Below are 26777 nucleotides of genomic sequence, written 5' to 3' on the forward strand. Positions count from 1 at the left end.
GAGAGCAGGCTGTTAGGGTGCTGGCTGCCATAACATGTTGCCATTCTGTGGAATCGCAAGTCTTTTATGTGTTTATCGCTATTCTATGGCTGGTGGTGTATCCCAACTCTTGAGGCTAGGAATCTCACTGTCCTGCTCCCTCCCACTGTCCGTCCCCCCCACCCCCAGGGAGACAGTGGGAGGAGTGAGGGGAGGAATTATCCTTTTCTCTGGCTCAGCCCAGTTCCAGTTCTCAGCCATTTCAGTTTTATGGCCCTGCTTCCTTCTTTCTGTGCGAGAGGAGGCAGCAATGAGTGGGCTGGAAGATTGGAAGGGCCGCTAGGCTAGGACGGTATAGGGTGATGTTCTTTCCTAGACACCAGGCAGAGACAGAGCCTTGTTGTTTATGAGCTTGCTAGAAGCCAACAGATTCCATGGTTCTGGGGATATGCTCTGCAAATTAATAACAAATCTCTTCAGACATTGTCTCCGGACATGCAGAGCAAAGCAAGCTGGCCCCTGGGCTGCTGTGGTGGGGAAGTCCCAGGGTTCCACATGGCCAGAGGCTTAGATTCTCCCTATCTAGGTGAGAATACAGTAACCCGACTCTCTCAGGCTGTGTTATTAACTGGATTCCACTCTCACCTGTAAAGTTAGTCCTAGTAAAACTACTTGGACCCCCATAGAAATTCCACAGCCCTTGCCGTTACGGTGTTATCCAAAACTATTCTCTCTGATTGATAGAGCTTTGTTTGTAAACTGTGATGCTGAAACCAACTGCTGGGAGCAGGTCTTCTCCTTCCCAGGAAGTTTTCCTCATCTGAAACACTTCACCAAAGCTTGGTACCCATTTTCTTTCGGCCTGCATAGTACTCCTCAAACTAGGTCCCCTTCATCCCTTTGGTCCAGGCCATCCTGCCCCCTAGAACTCGTCTTTCTGTGTCTACTCTCTGGTCTACCCAGTCCTTCGAAGCACTACCCAGAGACTTAGTACCAGAATGCTGCTGCCCCACATGTGCATAAGCCAGCGCACACTGGTTCCTTGTTACCAAAAAAGCGTGTCAGCCGGGCTCAGATGTGACTGGCTTCTCTAGATCTTTCTGGAGTCTCCAGTACAGAGAAACAAGGCAGGGGGCCCTCTGATTTTCCTTTTGAGCCCGAAGAAGGCTCTTCTAGGGTGGAGAAAACAGGTCACCCAGGCCATGTGCTCCTGTCCATAGCGCACAACACTGGAACCTTCTGGTTGCTTGCCCGCTTGGCTTTAAGTTTAAATCAGGGGTGCTCCTGCCCAGTGGACGTGGAAGGCGCGTGCTGCGAGTCGGGTCACTGTCCAGCGTGGATACTAGTTCCTCGACGCTCCCTATCGGATCGCGGCTGTCACCTCCGCTTGATTCTCGCTCCTGTCCAGCGTGGTCATGGGCGGTAGCTTTGTGGTCCCCAAAGCCGTGCCGGCTCGGAAGACAGTAGTGACGGGCGCAGCTGCGCTCTGGCAGAGGCTCATGCGGTGTGGTTCCAGCTAAAGCCACGCGTGTCCTAACCGAAGGCGCGCCTCCCTAGGCCTGGGCTGGTCTCCCGCGCTGACTCAGCTGGGGACGGCCAGGGCGTGGCCAAGGGTGGGGTCCCCAGGGTCTTTCCCTCAGTCTTTCCGGTGTCTGCCGCAGGGACTGGGTGGTGATTGATGGCACAGCAGCTTGCTGGCCAGGAGCGGTCTGGAGGGGAGGGAGGCGGTTCCGGAGGCTCTGAGGCGGTGCAAGAGGAGGAGCGTGGGTGGGGCTACGGAGGAGGAGCTGGGGTCCCGGGTAGGCGGGCCCGAGTGGACCTCATGGTAGGAGTGCTTTGGCTGAGAGTGCCATCGTGGGCGAAGCCGACGACTAAAGTGGCAGAATGTGGCTGCGAGGAAGGAAAGTTGGAAGCAGATGGACACAGGCTGGGTGGAACCATAGAGGAAGGGGTACAACCCCCTGGAAAGAGCGCGGGAAAGGGGCTGGGAAGGAAGGAGAGGCGGGCATAGGGTGGGTGGGGCGTGGGGAGAGGCTGGGCGGGGCTGGGGCGGAGTATGCCCCCGGCTCCTCTCTTGCCACCCCCGCCCCCGGCCGGGAGCCACCTGCGCCCCGCCCCGCCGGCCGCACCCCAGCTAGGGAACCTCGGAGTTGGGCGTCCGAGCGTGTGCGCCCAGGGGATCGTTGAAAGTTCTACTTCTGCCTGGACGGCTTTCCTGGATCCCAGAATGTGGCCTCACTGAGAACCCTCTGCCTGTGGACTAGGGAGCGGGTCTTCCGCGCGAACTCTTGGGTGGGAAGTTGGTCTGCACTTCACTTCGGCAACATGACCAGCCCAGAGGGCGCGCAAAACAAGGAAATCGACTGTCTGAGTCCAGAGGCGCAAAGACTGGTAAGAGGGAGACATGATTCAGACCTGTGCCTGCCAGCAACCGCCGCCTGGGTCCCTCAGTTGGTTCTAAGGTCAAGGACAGTGGCCCCTTCAGCTACCGTGGTGCTGCTGGAGTAGAGGCGAGTGGGCTTGGGCCACTCGAAAATCCTGATATAGGGCAGCTCCTGCCTACCATCAGGTGGTTGGCTGAGTGTAAGGTGTCCGTAGGCGGAGCTCTGAAAAGTACATTTTATGCTCCAATGTTCCTCTCAAGGACGAAAAGGAGAGTGGGCTCTCCCTCCACCCCTAGTGATGGTCTTTAGGCAGGCTTTGCCCAGCTGGCTGGCTCTGGCCAGGACCCAACCGAGGTCTGAGATCTGAGGGTGGTGTAGAGTTTCACAGGGAACTGCTGGTTTGGTGTTTTACCGAGTACAGCACCTGGGTCCTCATCCAGCCGCACCACCTTGCCATGAGTGGCTTGGAGGGTTTACAGGTTCTTGACCTCAGGAACACCTTCCTCTAGGATCCAGGGCCCCAGATCCACTTCGGCGGGTGCCAGAAGCCACTTGTGTCTGGGCAAGGTGCTTACGCATATTTTACTTCCCGAACTTACGTAGGGACAGTGGATGAGGACGACGGTGATTGAAAATTGGGCACCGGGGAGTTGGGGGATTTTTGGTTGTTACAGCCTGTGTAGTTTATAGTTTTGGGGTCTGGGAGTTCAGGCAGGATCCATAACCCAAACTAGCCTTGCTCTCAGGATTCTCATGTCTCAACCCTTCCACTATCGGGCTTACAAGCCTGCATCACCCACCCACCCCCCCCACCCCCGCGCGCCTTATCCATGGCTGTGGTTGCTTATTAGTGGGAATATTTCAAAGTAAATTGTACTCTGTGAAACCATGTATTTTATGGAGTTGATACCAGAGAGAGGGGGAGACCCAAGGTTCCCATTTTAGCAGGCTTTTGTGAGACCTTGATAAAAACTGAGCCTCAGCCACTCATTCTCCAGGTAGGAGTTAATCCTGTAGTTAGTTGGTCTTTAAGGAAGAGTAGTCGAGGCAAGGCTGCTCTGACTGGGGGAGCTTCCTCCAAGTGCTAGGAAGGCTAAGTAAACTTTTATTCCAATGACAGACTTGTAAAATGTCAGTTCCTTGCTGAGAATTGCTGGGCTTTTTTCCCCTGTCTGTTTTATAATGTTTATTCTATGTCCCTACTTAAACTTGGGCAGTCAAGGAGGCTTTTGGAGCTGTAACCTGTAGGCCTAGGGAGGGAACCTGCAGGGCCACTTTGGAGCCCTCTTAAGGGAGGCTCAGGGAGGAGAGAAAGCTTCTGAGACATGAGTGTTCAGAACAGAGGCCCAGGCAGACCATAGAAGGCAAGCAGGAGGAGGAAGTCAGCCCTGGGCTGGTTCTAGCGGACAGGAACCAAGTGCCTGCATCCTGGGCAAAGGAAGGAGAAACACCAAACCCCGAGAACAGGGATGTAAAGAAGTCGAGGAGGGGCCCAAGAGGTGGGAATCCACTTCCAACTCCAAGATACCAGCCACAGGTCCCCCTACTCAATTTGGAGCCTGCCTGGGATCCAGGCGGGATACTGTTGTAGCCCAGCAGTAAGAGGATGGAAGCAGTGGTCATTCAGCCTAGCACTCATTGGGCTAATCAGTCCATGTCCAGAATCCAGGAAGCACAGAGTGCTGGATAGTTTGTGAGTGTTTACATGTAAGGCTATGGCCGAATCCATCTAGCAATGAGCCCTGCCCTGCCCCAGATGAGGTTATTTTTAGTCTTTCCTTCTCTCTCTCTTAATGTAATATAACCTTCATACACTGCTCTGTAGCCCTCTCTGTGCATCTGATGGAGGCCCGATACCTAACAAAAAGATGGTCAAAAATCTAACAACGCTGGATTCTTGAACGCATTTAGTTCCAGAAGATTCTAGAAGGAAATTATGAATCTTTAAGAGGTTTACAAAACAGTAGCAAAAGTTTGTTAAAAGAACACAGAAAAAGAAACACAGTGTGGCCCCTGTTTATGAGGCTAATGGCCTGCTGGGCAGGAAGTGTCCAGGGCATGACAATGGCCGGTGTGTTAGAAGGGGGGCCACCCAGCTGCCGTGGACCCTGGGTTGAGCATGTTGCTGGAGGCCAGCAGAGATGGTTACAGAATAGCTTTTGTGTTCTGCAGTAAGTGTCCCTGGCTTGTAGGAGCAGGGGCGTCTCTAGTGGACGAGGGCCGGGTTGAATAGTTGTGAGAGGACCACGTGGGTAAGAGGAAACAGACAGACAGCGTGATCTCCTCAGTCTAAGACAATGGGCAAGACTGGAGCAGAGTGAGATGGTGCAGGGCTGGACACCTGCAACCCTGGCCCTCAGAGGCCGCTCCGAAGGAACTCCAGTTCTAGGCTAGCCTGGACTATCTAGCAAGAGCCTGCTTCAAAACAAACATACAGGGGTTGAGAATATAATTCAGAGCTGGAGTGCTTACCTAACACTGTGTTCAAGGCCTCAGCATCACAAAGGAAAAAGGAGGGGAGAGAGCAGAGTTGAGGGGATGCTAAGCAGGTGAGAAGTCTCAGAGGCTCTGCATCCACAGAGGAAACTGGCGTTCAGTTTGTTTGTGTTTGTTTAATCTTACATGTATGGGTGTTACGGCTGCATGGTTGTCTGTGCCTGACTTGCCTTCCTGATCCAAGTGAAGACCAGAAGAGGGCTTCAGATCCCTTGACGTTATACACTGCACGCTGTGTAGATGCTGGGAATTGAATCCCTGTCCTTGAGAAAGGCGGCCAGTGGTAACTAAGCCATGTCTCCAGCCCCAAAGTGGCATTTCTTCAACTTCCGGAACTTCTCTGAGTCACTCGGGTTGTGTCACCTCTGGTCTCTTTCCACACACTGATGAGCACCTACCCTGAAAGAGGCTGGCCAATCCATACCAGGGCCAGGATGCAGATAGAGGGGTAGAAGTTAGCCCTGTCGGTCATGTGCACACATGGCTGAATGCGGGCAGGCTGTGACCGTAGCCCTGCATAGAGTATGAACTTACTATAACTCAGTCACAGGGCTTTGTAAGTGACCTTGTGTCACAGTGGAGCCCCTCTCACAGGATCCTGTACCCCACACAATCCGAAGGTCCTGAAACCTGGAGTATGGACTGACATTTTAAATGTGTTGTTTCTCCATGTAAAGATAAAAGTAGTGAGCTCTTTCCTTTTGAGTTGTAGGTCTGAGGCCATTTGCCTCATTTTTCTAGCCTGACTTATTACTGTGTCCTTGACCCAAACATGTTTGCACTCTTCCTCCCAACCCCTCCCCTCCCCCTCCCTCTCACGCTGTGTCTCGGTCTCTCTGTCTCTTTATCTCTGTTTCTCTCACACACTCTCTTCGCTTTGTCTGTCTTTGTCTCTCTTTGTGTGTCTCTGTTTCTCTGTGTGTCTGTGTCTGTCTCTGTTTCTCTTTGACTCTCTGTGTCTCTCTGACTCTGTCTCTTGCTCATATGTCAAACAAGCGCTTCACTTAAACGGCCCCAGCCCCAGATCCTCAGCTGTTGGTTTCGGCTGCCTCGTTGGCCTAAGTGATTAAAGATCACAAATTGCTGACAGCATCTCGGATTCTTCCTTTATCGAGCTTTTGCTTCCTGTCACCGCTGCTGCTTCCCATCTTGTCATTTTGGGTCCAAAGGCACCTCTCAGCCACTCCTGCCAACCGATGGAGGTTGACTTTGAGAGACTTGTACTTGAGACTGAATTCATGGGCCTCCTGGCTGGGGAAGCACAGAGATCTGAAAGCCCCGAGATCAGTCACCGGCTCCCATAGTACTGGCCAGGGCACAGGTCAGCTCTCCGTCATTGCTGGGAGCTGGACTTATCCCAGTCCAGAGGTCACAGCTACCAGGCTCTTCCAATATCAGCTCCTGAGCTCAAACCTCTCAGCACAGGAGACCAGAAAATGCAGCAGCAAAGACCTTGAGCTGAAGATGGAAACAAGTGTCTTTACGAGTAGTATCATCCTTTGGTGACAATGGAGACTGAATTTCCCTTTTTCTCTAGGTTAGTTTCTGTTCAGTTTCTTAACAGCGGTTACATAGCGGAAGCCTCCTTTGTGAACGGCATAAAACTCGAGGTTCAGCCCCCACCTACCCCGGTGAGAGCAGGAAACTGAGTTATTTCTGGTGGCCATTTCTTAGTACAGCTGATTGATGTTGAACCTGCTTAGAGTGAGATACTTGCTCTCAGGCAGAACCAAGCGCGTCAGGCCTTGGTACCACATTGGCTCCTCAAAAGGTAATGCTCAGAGAGGAACAGCTTATCCCAGAAAAATCAGGCTCAGTGAGTCAGCACTGAAGCCTTTTGTGACCCGTTACTCAGATGCCAGAATTCCCAAAATTCCACTCAATTTAAAGGATTAACCGTAGAGCTCAGAGCCCTGCTCATCAGCTGTGGGAAAGGGAGGGCTTTATTACCTGACTGCTTTTACCAGGGGCCAGCAGTTCCGGCTTGTGTTTTACAGAAGTTCGCTTACCTTCATAGGATGGGTTTATTGGACTTATTGCAATAGTAGCTATATAGTTAAGTGGATTTACATCTGTCTCTCAGATTAAACCCAGCATTAGTGTGACTACACCCAAGAAGTAACTCAGGATTGCCAGGTGATTGCTGACCACTGCAGTAGTCACTTGCCCCAGGAGCAAATTCCAGAACAGCAGATAAAGGCAGAGACAACACAAAAACAATTAAACGCTCTCCTTGCCAGTGTGCATTCCGTGGTTGGTTTATTTCCCTGAAATCTAAAGTATGGCTACTTTGTAATAAAGAAGCAACTCAGCTGGGCCGTGCTGTCACATGCTTTTGATCCCAGCACTCGGGAGGCAGACGCAGGTGGATCTCTAGGAATTCAAGGTCAGCCTGGGCTACAGACTTGAGCTCCCGGACAGCCAAGGCTACAGAGGGAAACCCTGTGTCAGAAGAGCCATAAAAGAAGGGATTCACCTTAAGTCATGGGAGGAGAGTTTACTTTTAATGGAGACTTGCTTGTCTAGTGGAAATGTTTTTTCAAAATAGCAGGTCTTTTTATTGTTTTAACGAGTATTTTTTAAAAGCATTTTTACTATTTAATTATGTGTATGTGTATGTGTGGGTATAAGCATTGCGTGTGTGAGTGCAGGATGCCAGAAGACATCAGATCTTCTGGAGCTGTAGTTACAGGTGTCTGTGAGGGTCTCCTCACCCTCTCAGCCTGATGTGGGGACTGGATCCAAACTCTAGTCCTCTATGACTTTTTTGGCCAGGCTGGGGGTGGATCACACCTTTAATCCCAGCACTTGGGAGGCAGAAGCAGATAGATCTTTGTGAGTTTGAGGCCAGCCTGGTCTGCAGATGGAGTTCCAGGACAGCTAGGACTACACAGAGAAACCCTGTCTCAGGAAAACAAACAAACAAACAACAATGTGTGTGTGTGTATGTGTGTGTGTGTATATGTGTGTGTGTGTGTGTGTGTGTGTGTGTGTGTGTGTGTGTGTGATATTTTTATTATTTCACTGGAGGGGAATGGAGATGTGTGCTACAGCATATGTACAGAGGCCAGAGGACAACTGGGTAAACTACCCCCATCATATGGGTCCAGAGACCAACCTCAGACCACCAGGCTTTCATGCTAAGCGCCTTTACCCACGGAGCCATCCTGGTGATTTTTATTTTATTTTATTTTACTTTTTAGGACACAGGTTTGTACTATGTGGGCCTGACGTTCTTCATAGTTGTGATCCTCCTGTCTCACTTCCTGAGTGCTGGGATTGTATTGCAGATAAAGACCATCATATTAGGTCCACAACATCAGTTCAGATCCACGTGTGTGTGTGTGTGTGTGTGTGTGTGTGTGTGAGAGAGAGAGAGAGAGAGAGAGAGAGAGAGAGAGAGATTGATTGATTACCCTTTACAGGAATGCACAGGTAGATGCAGCTTTAGAAATTACTGAGAATTTTCCTAGAGGAAGAAGGCTGAGTGGGTGCGAGGTGGAGGTGGAGGTGGAGTGCACCTTTCCGTTGTGTAACCTCCCCAGGGCCACTGTGTGTCTCTTGGCACTGCTGAACTTGGTGTGAACTGCCTTCGTGTGTCTCTCCCTCCATCAGTAACTGTCATAGAAGACACTCCATAAGTCGTAAAAGTAGCTAAATTTACTAGGCCCCCTGCTGAATCAGCCTGGTGGGGTGTCAGCCATTACTACATAGGAGTAGACAGTTAGCTATCTCCAATTTACAGATAAGGAGCAAATGGGGACTGAGGAAGTCAGGAGGCTTGCTGAGTCCCATCCGACAGGGTGTGGAGGAGTCAGACCCCTGGTCAGCTCGCTTGAAACTAGTGCTGACTGTGGCACCACTGTATACAGCGTGCTTCAGGCTAACTTGGCAGGGAGCAGACATGTCACCATTTGCCTCCACTGCAGTTGCTGTCACCACCGACATCAGCTTCTCTCAGCAGCTGTGGGGTTCCATCACTCAGGTACCCCCACTCCTTGTGTTTGCTTGCTTTTTTTTTTTTTAATTTAATTAATTTATTGTTTTACTTATTCACTTCACATCCCCACTCACTGCCCGCCCCAGTCACCCCTCCCACACACAATCCTTTCTCCTCCCCTTCTTCTCTGTGTGGGTGACACCCCACACACACACTCCTTTTTTGACACCAGGTCTCATATAGCTGACAAGATTTCTTGATCCTCCCACTTCTGGCCCCGGAGTGCTGGGATTACAGGCATGTGGTACCACACCCAGTTTATTACCCTTTTCTATGTCTGGTAATTTTCACAAGGGAGGATGTTGACGGGACTCTATTTTTCTAACTAAGGCAGAGAATAGTGGAAGTGGAAGATTGGTAGGAGCCTCTATTTTGCTATTTTTTTTAAGTTATGCTGACATATTAGATGTTACTTGTGAATCTGTTTTATGGGATTGAACGTCAGGCCCTGGTAATGCTGAGGGACTCTAAGTCCCTGTCAGGCAGGCATCATAGTGAGTGAGGCTTTATCTGGTAGATCGTGGCATCTCTCCTCCTCCAACCCAGATTGACAGATTCATTGCATTAGAACGAGGCTTCTTCCATAGCTATTCCCAGGAATGTGGATCAAATACGAGAAAGGGTGTGTTGTGAGAATTCCCTGCCTAAGGAGATGTAACATGTCTTCCCACTCTTCCCAAGGTCCCATCGATAAATCAAAGTACCATTTCACTACAGTTCAACCTTGGGAACCAAAGAATTTATTTAGCTCACGTATAGAGATCACAGGTGAAGGAATATGGCTGACTAGAAAGCAGCTGCCCTGGAAGGACCTTACTCAGCATGAATGATGGCTTCCCTAAAGCCACGTAGATGGGAGCCCCTTTAGATTAACCTCCTCTAGCCTAAATATTTCCTATATATTCTAGCACCTTCTGAGACTCCCACAGCCATGAGCAATTAGGGACAGAAAATCATAAACTTGGCTGGGAGGAGAGGCAGAGATCTCCAGTGACTTTCCACCCCCTTCCCATTAAGGAATGTCAACACTCAGCTCCATCCTGCCTGCGGGCCCAGCTTACTTGACGAAGGCAGCAGCTGTTTTGCTTGGTGGACAGTAGTCTGCTGCAAGTTGTCACAAGCTGTTCCGTGTCTGGGGTCTGCAGTTTTCAGGCTTATTCTTAGAAAGAGCAGTGTCAACAGTTGGTGAAACCTTAGGAGTGGGTTTCTGGGAACAGTCTAGAATGGAACAGACAGAGGTGAGGGTCTGCCTGGAGAGAACCCCTAAATTAAGAGGAAGCGGCCCTCTTTGGTCGACCCTGCAAGTCCTTAGTCATGGCTTTGCTGTTGCCAGTGTGGTATGTATTGTCTCCAACCCCCTTGGTGCCAGACATGACCTAGGATGTCATGTTTGTTAGGTAAGCATCCGGTTCCTCACGAAGCCCGTTTCTCTTAGAAATGGTGTCGCCTGGTTCTTACTTCTGGAAAAGAGAACATGTTCGCAACTGAATTACCAAGCTTTGTCCCAGAACTGTAGAACTCACACTCCAGGCCAGGACTGCAGACACCCTCTCTACCTCTACTCAGGAACTCTTCTCCCATGAGAATCTTTGACTCAGTCTTGGGCACCTCTGGGTCTGCCTACTGGGTGCCCTCAAGCACAGAGCAGTGTAATACCTCATTGGATCTGTGGGCCTAGCTAGGAGCTAAAGTAACTGATTTTTCATTAAAGGATAATTTTAGAGCCTGCAATTTACCTTAGTTCTTTCTGATAGTGTTTTTAAAGACATTCTGCAAAGGAGGTTGAGCTTTGGCCCTTAGCTCTATGCCCTTTGTCCCTTCCAGTGCACTGAGGAACCAGCTGGGATCCCACTAATCTTGTGGCCAGAGCCTAGAGTCCTATGAGGGCAGGTATGTTAGTATAGCTGAGGGCCATCAGAAGGCTGTGCTCAGGGACACAGCAAAATGCTTTATAGCTCAAGCACAAGGAACTGAGTTTGGAGTCTCCCTGGGGCTTGCTGGCCAGCTAGTCTGCTCAAACTCATGAGCTTTAGGCTCAGTGAAAGACCCTATATCAGAAAATGGAGAGTGATTAGTGTCCTCACTCACAGTTACAGCTGTTATTTGCTCCTGGGGACCCCATAGGGGAGATAGGTTTTGGAAAGATGACCATGTCTTTAAAGAATGGGATGAGTCACATATGCCAGCCCAGGGACATGGGCAGTCAGTCCCTGGACCAGGCCGGCCTTGGCCACTGTTGCAGAGGTGTCCAGCTAATGCCTGCCCTTTCCTGTTCCACCACAAGCACTCACTTGGCTGCACTCAATGGCAGACTGTTTTTAGAGTCTGCCGAATATAAGCTGTGGGGGTTTCCTTAGAAACAAAAGTCAGTAGCTGCTGCTGCTTCCTGTAACCAAGGCAACTCAGGAAAGGGATTCTGTCACTCTGCAACCTCCACCCCGGTCTGGAAACCACCATGGGTTTGTCGGCCACACTAACGTGGGTGTGGGTGGGTGCACACCAGGGTTTCCAAGCTCCCATGGAAGAAGGCTTTTGTTCCTTCTCTCAGGGATGGAGCACACACCAGGACAGAGGCTCCTGCCTGATTCTAAACCAAGCCAGCGATTTTGGGGGTGCCACCCTGGGCACTTCAGCTCCATGACATTCCCATTGTGTTCACACGAGTGACCTTCCACTGCATCCCTACAAGTTTTCTGAAATGGCCGTAGATTATAATGTCATGATGCAGTATGCCCAGGTGAAAATGCTATCAATTCTACTCAACTCTAAAGCCTGGGTGTTTCAATGAATACATCCTTAGCACAGACACTTCGTCCCAGTACTGGCATCTTTACATCTAAGTCGACCCATGGAGCATCATTTCCATACCATAAGAGACAGACCAAGGAGGTGCTGGTGTCCCTTGGGCCCCTTGTCTGTCTATCTGAGACCCACAGGTCTCTCTGTCAATCTCCCCTGGAGTTGTTACATCCTGCCACCAGGTCCGCTGCAGGACTGAGCTGCCTGTGTCCGTGTGCAGGGAGTCTGCCTGTGGACGGAGGGATGGGAGCTGGTTTTGCAGGCCCTAAGGCTTCCTCAGTCTGTTGGAGGAAGCGACCTGACACCAAAACTGTCTCAACCCCCTTTCTCAAGAACTTCCTCAGGGCTGTGACACTTGCATGTAAATCCTTCCGTCTTCTCCTTAGACTCTGTAGGACCTCTGGTGTCAGTACCACATCCAGAGGGGGAGAGGGTCTGGCATGCATATTTTTCTTATTAGGCCTGAGTCTCAGGAAAGTCCCCAAGGCTCAGGACTGGCATGAGCTGAGCCTGGGTGCTAGAGGACTCCCCGAGGGTGAGGGGTGGACCTCCTGCAGACCTACCTTAGCTGAGCACACTGCGTGAATCATGTGTCTAGTCTTTCATGACCAGACGAGCTCCCGTCAGGAGCCTCAGGAATACTTATGTGAGGTAGTGAGGTTGCTCAGTGACACCCACAATGCATACTTTACCTATTGTCAAGACGTGCCACTGACTTCTTACACAGGTGTCTGAAGCCTCCTCTGCCAGCCTGCCCCTGGGGCTGCCACATATCCAGCTATATAGCCCACAAAAGGCATTTCACTGGACATGATGCCTCCAGCTAGCCAGTGAACGAGACATTTGGCCAAGGGAGTCTGCAGCAAACCAGAGGGCTGGTGTTAGGGGCGGTAGGTGGAAGACCTGAAGCCTTGGGTCAGACTTGTGCTTCTCTGGTGCTCTCCTTGCCATCCTTCTTACCCAGGGTACATGATGTGTCCTTGGTTGTGTATGTCTCCTCCATGATGGGTGCGTCCCTGGATTGTGTGTGTCACCGGGGTGGATGTGTTCCTGGATTGTCTGTCTCACCCAGGTAGGCGTGCCCTTGGATTCGAATCTGGAGCCAGATCAGCTTTGTGGAATTGTTTAGGCAGCTTTGGTGATCTATGGGACCTTTCTGGCTGTCCCCACCCTCAGGAGTGCCTCAATTTAAAAGCCCAGCCTATAAAAGCTGTTTATAGGATCCCAGGCCTGGGCCCACAGCTGCTAGGGGAGTGCCAGCCACAGGCCCATAGAAGGGGAGAGAAAACTCACATTCTAAACCAGTAGCTTTGGGAGTTCTCAAGAAGTTAGCCAGCCTGTGGCTTGTCACAGGAGACTGGGCCTGTCACCTCTTACCTCTGCCCTGCCCATGAACCAAGGTGGAGAGCCATGATGGGCTTATACATGGACAGTTTGTTTCTAGAGCAACCAACAGAACCATATGCACTTTTCAGCAACCAGTGAACATGACTTTGGGGTTTGGTTCCTTCCTTGCCACCACCCTGTCCTTCCTTTTCTACCTTTCTACATCCTGAAAAGGAAGGGCCTAATATCCCAAGGCCTACATGTACTTCCACAGGGCAAGGTTCCTCTTGCCATTGGGAAAGCACCAGCATTGCAAGGGGCTTGTGCATCCCCGGTGGTCTGGGCCTCTGGAGCAGAGGCAGCGGGTCCCTGTTGGTGCTCCTCAGGACACTCTCTACAGGCTACCGGCAGCAAGGGGAAGGTTGTGCCTTGGAGAATTTTAAACCTGTCTGTGACCTCATGCTATGGTTTTGTATTCTGGCAAAGCATCTGTCCAGGAAAGCTTTGTGCTACACCCCTGAAGGACCTGCCCAAGGCAGCCGATGACCCGAGAACCACCTGAACAGCTCAGGGCTTTGCACTGTGCACAGGGAATGACTCTGGAGGCTGGGTGCCACACGGTGGACCTTGGCTGCTTTGTACTTCAGTTCATTTCACAACTGGGTCACATCCAGCCTTCCCTGGTGACTCCGTAGGGCTCATATTCATGACCGTCATCCTCCAACTCCTGTCTGCATGTTGCCGTTCTTGGCAACGTGGCCGAATAGGAGGAAGTGCGCCGCTGAGGCATTGGCAGTTTCTTTCTGGCTTCAAAGCTCGTGTGAGCTGCACCGAGTGTAGGTAGGGTTTGTCTCAGGAAGACATGCCCAGTCACATGTAGAGGGTTTGGATCAGTGTCCTTGTTTGGCTCCCCTATCTGCTGGTGTTTGATTGGGCAGGTTCCAGAAAACAAGATGACTGCCTTCACTTCCTGTACTGTGTGAGGCTCTGTCTCCCCACAAGTCATGTGAGCACTGTAAGAGATGTGGGTGCCAAAAGTGGAGGAGTTTACAAGGACCCACAGATGTATTGAATTACAGACTAGTCTTCTGAATCCTGATATCAGGAGCAGCTGGCACATAATAGGCTTCATTCGTGTGGCTCCTCTGCCAGCCCAGGCCTAGTCTCCTCAAGGCAGGGCTGGTGGCTCTACAGGTTCTAGTACTGATGCCCTCAAGAGCAAGGTGCATGGTGGCCAAAGTGTACTACAATGAGAATTGTGTCCCGGGGGGGGGGTTCTTGTGGCATGTGCACCCCATTTGATCCAGTGCCAAGAATTAATCCAGATGGGATGAAGGGCTAGCTGGCCAGGCATCCTGACTTGGGATGTGTATGTGGTACCCAGTGTCCCCAGCTTAGAGGAGGCCAGCAAGGGCAAATGTCATCTCAGAATCGAGGGCATTTGTTGGTATGTAATGACTACCCAGAGACTCACAGCTTTGAGTAGTGTTCATCTGACCTCCTAGCTCTAGGGGTCAGGAATGTAGGCCTCAACCTTGCTGTGCTCTGGGTCTAATGGGCTATGATTAACAGCTAGCCAAGCTGGGTTCTTTTGGACCCCAGGATCCTCTTCTGAGCTCATTTGTGCTTCACTTTCTTGGAGGTTATAGGGTAGTGGTCACTGTTCCTGCTGGCTGTCACCTGAGAGCTACTCACATGCCTCTCTTTTATATGGCATCCAGATTTCTCAAGACCAACAAGAGGCTTGCCCTGGCCTTCTCTTAGAGGCCTCATCTAAGCCCACCAGGCATGTTCTTTTTGCTCAACTCAAGGTCAGCGGGTGAAAGCCCTTAATTTGTACAGTTCTCTCTGACATATAAAGTTATGTAGGGACAGGTGTGACCTTATCATGTTCACAACTCTGCCCACATACACTCGAGATAACTCCTTATCGGGTGCCTACATAGAGAGAGAGAGAGCGAGCATCGATATACCAGTCAGCACAGTCCTGGTGACCCTCCTAGGACTTGTAGGCCTTTCTAGAACTGTGACAGTTAAATTCTCTCTCCCTCTGCCTCCCTCTTATCCTTTTAGTCTTTTTCACAAACCTTCCTGTTCCTCCGTGTCTAAGCTAATGGACTAATACTGCTGTCAAAACTCTTCCCTAGTCTCTGCCTTCTTAGAAAGGAACAGGCCCAGGACCATGTTACCCTCTCACCCAAGGGTGAGAATCTAAGGAGCTTTCCACACACACACACCCACCCTTGGCTCTTACAGACACACACACCCACCCTTGGCTCTTACAGACCTCAAGTAACCCATGTGCCTGGTGTGGAACCTTCAAAATGACACCAAGAGCCAGAGTTCTGACACAGCCATGACAAGGCAGTGCCCCACCACTGTGTTCCAGCTGCAGCCCAGGCCTCAGTGTTGATTACCCTTTGATTTGAAAAACCTGGGCTTGGACTGATAAGGGGCCACACAAAGTCTGCTATGAAGTCAACTCCTTGGAAGTCGGAAAGAAATCCCTTGTGACTCAATTTAGATTAGAATTCAACTTAGATTAGAGTTGAATGAGATCAGGGATGGGTATGATTGTGAACTCCTGAAATCCCAGCATGCCAGGGTGTGGGAGGGCTGAGGCAGGAGGATGGTGAATTTCGGGTTGGCCTGGGCTATGGAGATAGCAAGACCTTGGTCTTTTACAAGTACAAGAATCAACAATGAAAAAATTTTAAAAGAGGAAGGAAGGGAAAAGGAAAGACTAGTTTGTCTTCTGATATATATATATATATATATATATATATATATATATATATAGTGTGTGTGTGTGTGTGTGTGTGTGTGCATGTATATGTGTGTGTACATATATACATACATACAGTCAGTCAGGGAGGTAGTATGCAGGTCAGCCCTCAGTACCTATCACCTATGGGAGTGTGCCTCTGGGGAAGCCAGGCACGCTGAGGCTCTTGCCACTTCCTGGCCAGCCCCACTAGCCAGTTGAGGGCTGCCCAGAGAGTGCTGTTTTAAAATGACCAGGGAATCAGTGAGACATTGCAAAACTCCAGAGTTGTGGGTAGAAGAATTATTGACTGTGTATCAAGGGAGCTTACCTGCCAAGAAGGAGTGACTTGATCCCAGAGAATACCTGAATTCTTGAACATTCTGCCTTGTACTTCCTTCGATGCTGGGATGTATGAGATAAGAACATTCATATGGTCTATAGACATGCAACGGGGTCAAAATGCCATCTATAACCCCTTAGTTGGCCTAGTCAGATGTGTTCTGACAGCCAGGGTCTCTACCATCCAGAGCCCTCCACTGTGCCCTTGGGAGAACCCGAGCTTCTTACAGGGGAGAGGGAAGTCATAGGGCAGCAGGGTGGGCCACGAGGGATTGGCAGGAGTCTCACAGAGTAGATCTGTCTGTCTGTGAGGCTGTCAGACTGGGGCCCTGTAGGAACCCCGGACTCTGATACGGGACAGGGCTAAGGAATGTGTCATACAACATAAAAGAAGCTCTTAGGACAGCATCCACCTGGCATTTGGTTAGGGCTCAGTGGTCGTCCTCCTGTCCTCAGGGGACAGCAGATGGTGCCAAACTCTGCTGAGCTGTGTTTCTCCTGGACATATGTGCCTATGATGGATCTTTATGTCTAAGCCGGGCACAGTAACAACAATGTTGCAGACCATGGCAGTCTCAGCATAGGCTTTTCCTTTCCTTTTGGCGTCAGGAACTTTCACGTCTTTATTAAAGGGAAGTACTTCTAACCTCTTCTTTGGCATATGGAAACTGTCAGAATCACCATTCCCTGTGCTTGGGGGCCATTGCTAAGTGAAATGAGGGCAGGCAACCTCAAGACAGGTTCTGGCTGTTGCTGGCGCGGAGCTGACGGTAACTAACAGGCAGATGGTGGAAACTCTGGGCAAAGCGAGGCAGAACAAAATGGTGCCGGATTTGATCACGCGGCTCAGCATCGGACATGTTTAAATAATCCTTTATTTCTGAGATTTCCCATGTAAGGTTTTTGGACTTTGGTGGACCCCACCCAGCTAATTGAAACTAGATAAAGGCGGAGCTCCCCTTCTTCCTACTCCTGACAACCCTGCCTCTCCGGTGCATCTGTGAATCACACAGTGTGCTTGTTAAGCCCTAAACAAGATTTTCTCTCTACTGTGTCATTAACTACATGCCCGGAAGTTGCCTGGTCTGTTCTCTAACAAGGTTTCTGGGTCTGTTTCAGGCGGAGGCCAGGCTCGCAGCGAAGCGTGCAGCCCGAGCCGAGGCTCGAGAGATCCGGATGAAGGAGCTGGAACGGCAGCAGAAAGAGGTAATGGGGGCTGAGTGTTCCGAGGTTGGCTCTTTCTCTTTCAGGACTGTGAAGACAGCGTACCTGCTGCTGTTGGGCACCTGCTCTCGTCATTGTCACCTTAGTGTTGCTCCAGCTTGGAATGCGTGTGCTCCTTGTAGTTCTTGTTCCAGATTAGCCCCAGAGTGCACACAGCATGAATGCTGGACATCTGTTCCAGGTTAGCCCTGGTGTGCACTTAGCACAGATGCTAGGCATGGCTGTCCAACTGGAGACCTAATGGAGCCAGAGAGATGCTCGCAGCCTGAGAGCTTGCCCTTTAGTCGTAGTTCCTAGGACAGCTTTCTAGCTGAGAGGAGCTTGAGAGGATTGGGTTTGGGCTTCTAACAGGGCGTTGGGGGGCGGGGGAGTAGGGTCTGGATCCTCTTAGAACCAGAAAAGACCAAAATGATTTTCTTTTAATTTAATTGGTCAACTTCTTTCCTTTAAAAACAAAATTGCTTTGAGGCTTATTAGTATCTATCAATGGTTAGTGTAAACTTTGGAATAAGTAGCCACAGGAACAAATAAATGTGTTCTAGGGGACCGGGGTGGTCATCAGTACCTTCAACCCTTCATCTTGTCTACTGTGGGTTTTTAAAACCTTGAGTCAGAATTTTGTTCCAACAGCCAGCGTGTGGGCTCTGTAAGTACGTTAGGGTCCTGGCTTCTTCACAACCTTTCCTGTAACTGATAAATGATCCCTCTGGGGGAGTATTTGCTTCAGCCACATGCTACTGAGCTTGGCCATGCAGATTTGAGACCAGCTGCTGGAGTCGTCCTCCATGTACAGGTTCTGGTTCTGTTAATGGACCCCAGCTGATGCTCATTGTCTGTGTAACTTCAGATGGAAGCTTGGGATTCCAAATTCTCTTAAGACCAGCAGGTTCCTCCTCCAGATCAGCAAGTCCCAAACCTGTCACGTGTACTGTAGGGGTGGCGGATCCACAGCTTAAGATGTTCACCATCCTCGGCCTGGGGGCTTTGCCATCCCAGGAGGAAATATATCAGCAGAAGAGGGGATGTGGCCAGACTTGATTTGGGGAAGGAAACTTGGAGATAGCGTGTGGGTAGCTGTAGAGTGTTGGGAGCCACAGCCTAAAAGGGGTAACCAGAGCCCCAGTGTGGGGAAGGCAGTCAGGGCAGTCACCACAGGGAGGGACCTCACCCCTACCCTGTGGTGATTACAGAGTGACCTTTAGATAGGTTTGGCAAGCGTCTCCTTTATGCTAAGCTATGAGCAGAAAAGTAACCCAGTATTGGAAAATGACTCATTTTTTTCTTTCCGGTTACAAATACAAATGAAAAAATTTCAAAAGTGTAATGTGTTTAGTCTTTGTGATTTTACATTTAGAAGTTGGTACTTTTGTGTGGTTTTTGTTTGTTTGTTGAGACAAGGTCTTTCTATGTAGCCTTGGCTGTCCTGGGACTACCTCTGTAGATTAGGCTGGCCTCAAATTCACAGAGATCCCCCTGCCTCTTTGCCTCCCAAGTACTGCAATTAGAAGCGGATGCCACCACCACCTGGCCTTATGTGTGTTTTTTTTCTTTTAGTTCTCTGGGAAAAGCTTGGGGTCAGTGTTTTCCTAGCATCTGTCTCCCTTCTGAGCAGGTTTATTTTTCAAAAATCAGAAAATAAGTGGTCCTGGGTTCTGCGTTAATTATTTGGGCTTTACCACATGAACTGTGATTCACAGCCCCTCGAGTTAACTGACGTGCCTCCCTCTCCTGGTCTCTTGGCCGAGGGTCATGTGGGCCTAAGGGGAGTCAGGCCAGGTAAACACCTGTCTGGCTGCTCCCACCAGGAAACATCTTCAGGAAACTCACCAGAGACAAATATCTGGGCCCACAAATGGAAAATAGGAAAAGAGCCTACTGCTTTGTAGGCCACTGTCACGCACCTCTGAGCGGGCCCCGCCCAGGCCCAGGGAACCATCCCAACTTGAGCTCCTCGGCTAACGTGGCTGCATCGTACAAACTGGGCCAATTTATTTGGACTGAATATTTAATTTTTATTTTAATAACCAAGTCCCAGCTATTTCTCAGACCTCCTGCTATCATTTTCTCTGTGAAACATTTCTGCTCGTTCAGTAGACACTTGTGGGCCTACTGTGTGCAGGGCCCTGCTAACCCTTCCCATTGACTGTGGGAGCCACAGAGTAGTTGCATGGAGAGGTAGATAGTTCTGTGGCTGGAGGCTGCTGTTTCTTAGGGTTACAGAGGGTAGCTCTTGTCATCTGCCGAGCCAAGAGTCCTATGGGAGCACCCCCTCCAAGACTGCTCCCCATGCTCTAGGCTTCTCTACTATCCCCTCACCCTGATTTTCCCACAGTCCTTTGCTCTTTTTTTCTTTCTCTTTTTCCTTTTGGCAGCAATGGGGATTGAACCCGGGTTCTCATATATGCTAGGTATTCCATACTGAGCCCCAGACCCAGCCCTAGCAATCTGCCAAAATTCCCAGGGTGTTTTGCTGCTCTGCTAGTTCTGGGGGTCAGCTGCACTTCATGTCTCACTGTCCTTCCAGTGCATGATGTGCCTCCCCGCTGTCTGTTTCCACTCTTATCAGAGACAAACCAAGAACTCTGGGCAGTGGCATACGATGAGGCTGTGAGCTGGCCCCACGTCATGCTCATACTGTTAGGTTGGGTGACTTTCACCAAGATGTACAATTCCCACAAAGGTCAAGGTGAGTTGTGTGGTATGTCTACATGCATCCACTAAGTAATACTTGAAACTGTATTCATTCTTACTGATGGGTAGCATTGATTGGCATATGTGCACGATTATATTTTTTAAAGCTTCTACAAACCCCTGGGCAGTTAGCTGTGAGTGTGGCAGTGCCCACCACCAGGAAGAAATTAGTGAGTCCTTACACTTTTTATTTGAGCAGAAGGACACCAAATATCTTCTCATGCTGCTTTTGAAGCAGAATTTGCCAGACAGAGTCCACACCTGTAGCAGGGACCACATAGGAAGAGAAGCAATAGCTGTCCATCTAGCTGTCCCAGATCTGGCCTAGTCCAGGCGGTACACATATATGCTTACATACATACGTGTGTTCAGTGTCAGCGGGCAAGTCTATAGAGAAGAGAGGGAACAGCTAACAGCCCAAGCTTCCAGCCCAACCCCACAGCCCCTCACAGACCGCTCTGCCTGCCTTCTCAGTCCAGGCTATTATTAGCAGCATCAGACCCAGCTGGAGCTCATACCATCTGATAGCCCAGGGCACTGGCATTTTAAGTTGTTGATTAAGGAGAAATGAATATGCTTTGGATGACCAGTGTTTAGCCAGTGGGGTTGATATTTTGTTATAAAACTGGGAAATGTGATCCTTGCTTTCTCCGGGTCACGCTGCTGCTGAGAGGGAATGGCTTTCATAGAGAAAAGGGTTGGAGCTAAGGCAGCCTGGACGAGCTGAGGAGGCCTCAAGCCCGTGCCAAAGTTGGGGTCCCTCAGGAGAGCTTGCAGAGCATGAAGAGAGCAAATATGGGAAAGGCAGAAGTGCTGGGGTGCAGGTCTGTCACCAGGTCTTAGGACAATGAGCGGTATTCAGACCCAGGGTACTCTAGGTGTCCCTGGTAAGGACCGTCAGCCACACAGATGGCAGGAGCCAATGCAGCAGCAACCTCAAGCTGTGCTTCAGGACCGGTTGAGTAGATCTGAACTTATTGATGGGCTCACCAGATAGGAATAGCATGTAGGGGTATTGTGGGGGTCCTTGGACTGATTTGACCGAGAGTTTAGACTGATGGAAAGACGTGTGTCTCGATGCCACTGACTGTATATTCATTTTTGGTTGGTGGTGCTGCATTTATTAATAGTCGAACGATGACTGTGTTTACCTGTGCTTTCCCATATAAATCAAATGTCAGATTTCTAGTTCTAGTCCTGGACCCTTAATAAGGTCTGACATACCTCACGGCTTGTCAAATGAATGCAGGTATCCCTGTCTTAGTGGAGACTGAAATTAAAAGACGGTTCCAAAGCAAAGCACCGTGTTGGGGAGAGGGAGTCCGTCTTGTCTCTCAGCACAATCTCATGGCTGCAGTATTTCGCCGGAATGTTCTTTCCTATAAATCTGCCTGGACCAGGATGCTAAAACCTCTCTATTAATCCTTTCTGAATCTGACCTCTCAATTTCCTCACTTAAAATTTGACACTTTTCTGGTTAAATATTAGTGTGAAAGGCAGTTTTCTTTTTAAAGATAACTTCATGTTTATTCTTTGACGATTTTGTACATGGATATATGATGTATTTTGATCAGAACCCCCTGCCATTCCCCTCTCTCCTTCCCTTCCCACTCCTTCCTGAGCCGCTTTTCCTCCCTCCGTGTCCCCATCTCCTTTAAAGTCTGAAAAGGTGTCTTTAATTCCTATTGCCTGCTGTGGCAATGGGCTGTGCATCTGGTAACAGTGGGATCTGCAGGCATTGCTGTGGAGCGAGTGACCGTCAACCGTCATTTAAGACAGCACCAAACGAGTGAAGACGTGGACCTTAATGCATTTTCTCTTTATATTCCATCTACAATCTTTGTTTTTCTGTAGTATAGCGTTTATTCGTATTTCTGGTTGTCACAGAACCATTCTCATATTCCCACAATTTTAACTGAATTCTCTGTTTCTCCCCCTGCTTGTCTCTTCCATCCTTTCCTGTAGATCTATCAAGTCCAGAAGGTAGGCCCTGTCCTTCATTCCTACTGCGCATGTGCTGCTTTCCCGTGCTGCGGCCCTGCCACCTGCAGAACAGTGTGTTCGCTGAGCTTGCCGTGTTCACATCCACCCCTGTGCCCTTGTCAGATAAACCAGTCTCTCCCGACACGAGGCAGTAGCCATGCATGGAACACATCCCTCCATCCCTTTGCCTCAAGGAATTGGAAAACTGTCTCCAATGGAGAAAAAAAATTCTAACACAAACCACATTTTTAGAACTGGAAGAAGCTTTTTAAAATTGCATATTAAAAGATAAAAGTCTTTTTTTCTAGATGACTGTAAGATACCAGTGTAAATTGCCACATTTTAAGACATTATTGGGTTGTAATTCCATAATCCTAGGACTCAGGGAGTGGAGACAGGAGGATCACTGAAAGTTCAAGGCTATCCTGGGATTATGTGGTTATTTGAAGGCTAGCCTGGTCAACATACATAATAAGACCCTGTCTCAAAAAAACGAGGGGAGAGAAGGAGAGATATAGATAGATAGATAGATAGATAGATAGACAGACAGACAGACAGATAGGATGGGCAGACAAACAGATGGAGACATTAGATATTAGACCAGGTATGGTAGCCCCCAGTACTTAGGAGAATAAGACAGAAGGATCGAAAGTTTCAGGACAGAAAAGAATAAAAATCTAGAAGAAGAGAGTGAAAGATTATAGATTATTGGAGGTAGATTTGAAAGTCTTAATAAAATGTGAAAAACACAAAGCTGAAAGAACAAAAGTCCCACTGTCCTCCCCACTTGGAACTACAGCATTATAGGCTAATGCCCTATAATGTCCTCTCGATTCCATGACAGCCGCAGAAGTGAGGATGGTGAGCAGGGCATGCTGAGCACTGGCTGTCCACAGGCTTGCAGCTCAGCCAGGGTGGCCCCCGAGTGTGGTTACAGGGCTTGGTAAGCCTTTCCTACGTGTGAGCATTTCCTATGGGAGAGCCTGTGTTCTTTCCTGCACTTGTTCAGTTTCTGCCTAGAATGGCCGTATCTTTTAAAGCAGAGAGTCAGAGTCAGAATATAGTCTCTCAGGATCGAAAGCACAATGGCCTCTTAAGCATGTCACTAGTAAACCTGCTATAGACGATCCTGAGCTCAGTATGATGACCCCCGCCCCCAGTCCATCCAGACCTGCCTCAAGTGGGAGATCTCTTCTGAAGAGGCACAGAGATCCAATGGGTAGCCAGCTGAGTTTGTAGGCACACACTTTGTGGCCTAGCGCATCTAGTATGGGAATGGAACCTGGAGCCAGAGTCCCCTGTCTTCTAGAATCGCAGGAGGACTCTGACAGGTTCCAGTAAGGCTGAAAAGCCCCCTAATGGCCAGTGAGGCTGCAGGACATCACGGTCCCAAACCCAGCAAAGGGCCTTGATCTAGTTATTTCCCCTCTTGTCCTTCCCTTTCCTGTTCAGCTTAAGGTTAGATTTTTGCTGACAGCACTGAGATGTGCCGTGAGAACTGTCAGATGTGAGCTCAGATGCAGGGCGCAACTGGAAGTCCACTAGAGTTTGTATAAACATATGTAAGGGAAGGAAGGATGACGAAAGACAGGAGCCAAGCAGCGTTCTCTGCTGGTCCTGCGGCCACTGGGCCAGGTAGTTTCTCTGGGTTCAAGGCTGCTACTCAAGGCCAAGAGCCTTGTGCCTCAGTCTAGCTCCCCCCTGTCTTAACCAAGAGATTAAGATCAAATGGGAATGAAGGCACCTTATGGTACACATGAATTAGAATCTGGATGCCAGAGGCGAGCGTGGAGCTAGCATTGGCCGAGTACAGAAGAGGCTTTAGCCCCAGGGATTTGTAGCACTGGAATTGTAATTAAAATGTGACTTGGACACCTTGAAGAGCATTTACTTTTATGATACACTATAGCTGTCCTCAGACACACCAGAAGAGGGCGTTGAATCCCATTACAGATGGTTGTGAGCTACCATGTGGTTGCTGGGAATTAAACTCAGGACCTCTGGAAGAGCAGGCAAAAGTAAGTCATAAGGGATTTTTCCATATACATTGATAGGAAAACCATGTAGGTAGGTGGGTTAGAGCAGAGAAGAGAGATCTCATTATAGGTTTTAGGTGCTAGTTGGTAACATTCTTAGGCTTTTGTTTGTTGGAGGTTAGATCTACTAAGTCAATACATTCCAAAGACTTTGATTGTTAAAGGACCAGATGCCCAGGTGGATAAGGGACGTCAGTGGGAACTATAGGCAGGAAAGATAATTTTGGCTTTTGACCTTCACAATCACAACACTCTAATGGGTTCAGCCTGCAGAACCTTCTACACAAGTGGTTCTCAGCCTTCCTAATGCTGCGGCCCTTTATTATGGTTCTTCATGTTGTGGTGATTCCCCCTAACCATACAATTATTTTTTCATTACTTCATAACTGTCATTTCGCTACTGTTATGAATTATAATGCAAATCTCTGACATGCGAGCCCCATGGGGTCAAAACCCACAGGTTGAGAACCGCTTTTTTCCAGCCATGGCTTCTCCACATAGCTTAGCGGGAAAGACTGCTTGTGTGGCTTTTTGCACTAGTTTAACACGCTTGGCTTTTCAAGGCTGTGTGATATTCTCCCTCCCTCTGGTTTTCTACTTACCATCATCTCTCTGAGGAAGGGGCAGGACCACACATCCAAAATCTGGCCCTCCTTCAAGGTGGAACTAAACCAAATATAACCACAGCATGCTCGAGTAATTAGAAAACCATTTAAAAACATCCCTGTACTTCTGGCACCCAGGTTTATATTTCTGATTATAAGCTTAAAGTGTGTAAAATGTGATGTCTACAGGTTTGCTGCTGGTTCTATGATTTTCTTGCTGGAAATAGAGAAGAAAATAAGGGGAAAGGTCAAGCAGGTTGTTAAGCCCAGGTTCTTACCCAACCTGGGCACACCCTAGGGATGGAAGCAGCCATTCTGACCTACTTAGTTGAGTCTAACTGGGACCACCATGGCTTAGAATAGGTAGTAAAACCTAGAGCCATTGGCTACAGTCTTTTCTCACCCAAAGGCCTGCTCTATAGGTCCTAGACATCTGCCAGCAGTTATGGGTTCTCCAGCCTGCATTGGGCACAGGTGTCAGACAGCAGGAACCTGCAACTAGAAGCCAGCTCAGCAAAGCGCTTCTCCCTTCCCTCTCTGGGGCCCTTTCCCGGGGCAGCGACACGGAATGGCTCTCAGCTTGGGCTTCTAGTAGACAGCATTTGTTCCTCCTGCAAGGATGCCCCAAAGCTGTGAACAGCTTTGCAGAGGGGCCTACAGTGAGTGGTTCTACACAAGGGCTTCTTTCCTGACATCTTGGTAGGCCACCCTTGCCAGATGAGTGCTTTGCCTTGGGCTCCGGAGGCCCGCAAGGCAGGAGCGGCTAGGCAGGCCTCATCTCAGGCCACTACCTCGCTGCTTAGGAAATGGCCTCTGTGCAGACCCCAGGTTTGTAGCCACTGTGCCAGGCATGCTGCCTCCCTGAGTGTGTGTGGGGGGGCGGGGGGGAGCCTGGTGGAACCATTTCTTAAGCCTTTAACTGTTCAATTCTTGCCTAATTTTCTTTCCCTTCTGTCTATAGAAATATTATGGGCTGGATACAAAATGGGGCGACATCGAGCAGTGGATGGTAGGCCCAGAATATAATTCTAAGACTTAAATGGTTTATAATTTAATCCTGACTGAAGTTTAATTACGCCAGGAGATTCCTACTGCGCTGTAATTTGATACTCAGAGGTCTTCCTCAGGGCATTCTGCATCTGGTGTGATGCTGTTAGAAACGGCCTGGCCAGGCATGTGGCCTGTCCCTCTGCAGGACTGCTGGTGTCTGCAGGCTCGCCACTGCTGCTCCCCCAGTTCTCTACATCAGAAGAGTCCCCAGGGCTGGGCATGTGCCCTTATCCAAGAACTTCCCAGAGAACCTCACATCAGAACATCTCGCTGTTATAGTTAGAACCTGAAGAGGCGCCCTAGTCTGTTTGCTTCCCCCATACACAGCCAGCTCCCTATCTCCCCAAACCCCACACTCCACACTGTCCCTGTTGCCTCCTCTTGTCTCATTTGTGCCTTTGAAAACCCCGGGTCTCCTCTCTTCCCAAATAACTTTTCTTTTAGAACCCGTCTGCCTTCCCAGCACAGGCCAGGGCTCACTCAGCCCCAGGGAGCCTATCTTGCTCTCAGGCCTCTCAGGAGAGGTGCCCATGTGGCCAAGCTATGGGCAAGGCACCCTCTGGTGCTTTCCAGTGATCCCCAGAGCAAGGCCTCTTATTAAGCCACCCACCTCTTTCTATCCTGGCTGCTGCCCTGGACTTGACGCATGCTTTTGGCATTGGAGACCTGGAAATGTCTTCATCAGGGCTTCTCACTATTGAACAGCCCGAGGGAGATTCAAGGCCATCTCTACAATCTTAGATGCTATGTGCGATAGAAATATCTTCTGAAAGACTCATCACGTCCAGCCCGTGTCAACGGTCGCAGTATTGTACGTCCCTGAGACGTCTGTCTTCTCATCAGATCCCAAGGACAGTTGAAAGGCGGCCACTTTGACAGAACAATAATCAGCTGTGAGCAGCTCAGTACCTCCCACATCTATTCCAGAGATAAACACGCAAAAACCTGTTTGTCTCAGAGTCCATAAAGCAAGCAGGGTGACATCCACATTGAGGTTCTCTGGGGAAATTGTTTCCCGAAGGAGAGTTAGTCCTGGGGGGAAGAGAGCTGATTTAAAAGCAGATTCCAGAGTTGGGGTGGGGGAGTAGAAAGCAGGGT

General features: G+C 49.6%; 1 protein-coding gene across 50 annotated transcripts in view; it reads left to right on the forward strand.

Moving 5' to 3' along the window:
* Lrrfip1 (leucine rich repeat (in FLII) interacting protein 1) overlaps positions 1 to 26777 on the forward strand; it is a 132015-nt gene that overhangs the window by 54424 nt on the left and 50814 nt on the right. For 22 of the 50 annotated variants that reach the window (XM_006529209.4, XM_017318960.2, XM_006529212.4 and 19 more), the window contains exons 2-4: positions 17210 to 17296; positions 21971 to 21988; positions 25591 to 25638. In XM_006529209.4, the coding sequence (XP_006529272.1) occupies positions 17210 to 17296; positions 21971 to 21988; positions 25591 to 25638 (153 nt within the window). Of the gene's footprint in view, positions 1 to 1776; positions 2371 to 17209; positions 17297 to 21970; positions 21989 to 25590; positions 25639 to 26777 lie in introns of those variants that run through there. The other 28 variants (XM_030251813.1, XM_030251811.1, XM_030251812.1 and 25 more) reach the window with 7 other exon arrangements.

This window comes from Mus musculus, chromosome 1 (assembly GCF_000001635.26).
Source record: "Mus musculus strain C57BL/6J chromosome 1, GRCm38.p6 C57BL/6J".
Lineage (NCBI taxonomy): Eukaryota > Metazoa > Chordata > Mammalia > Rodentia > Muridae > Mus > Mus musculus.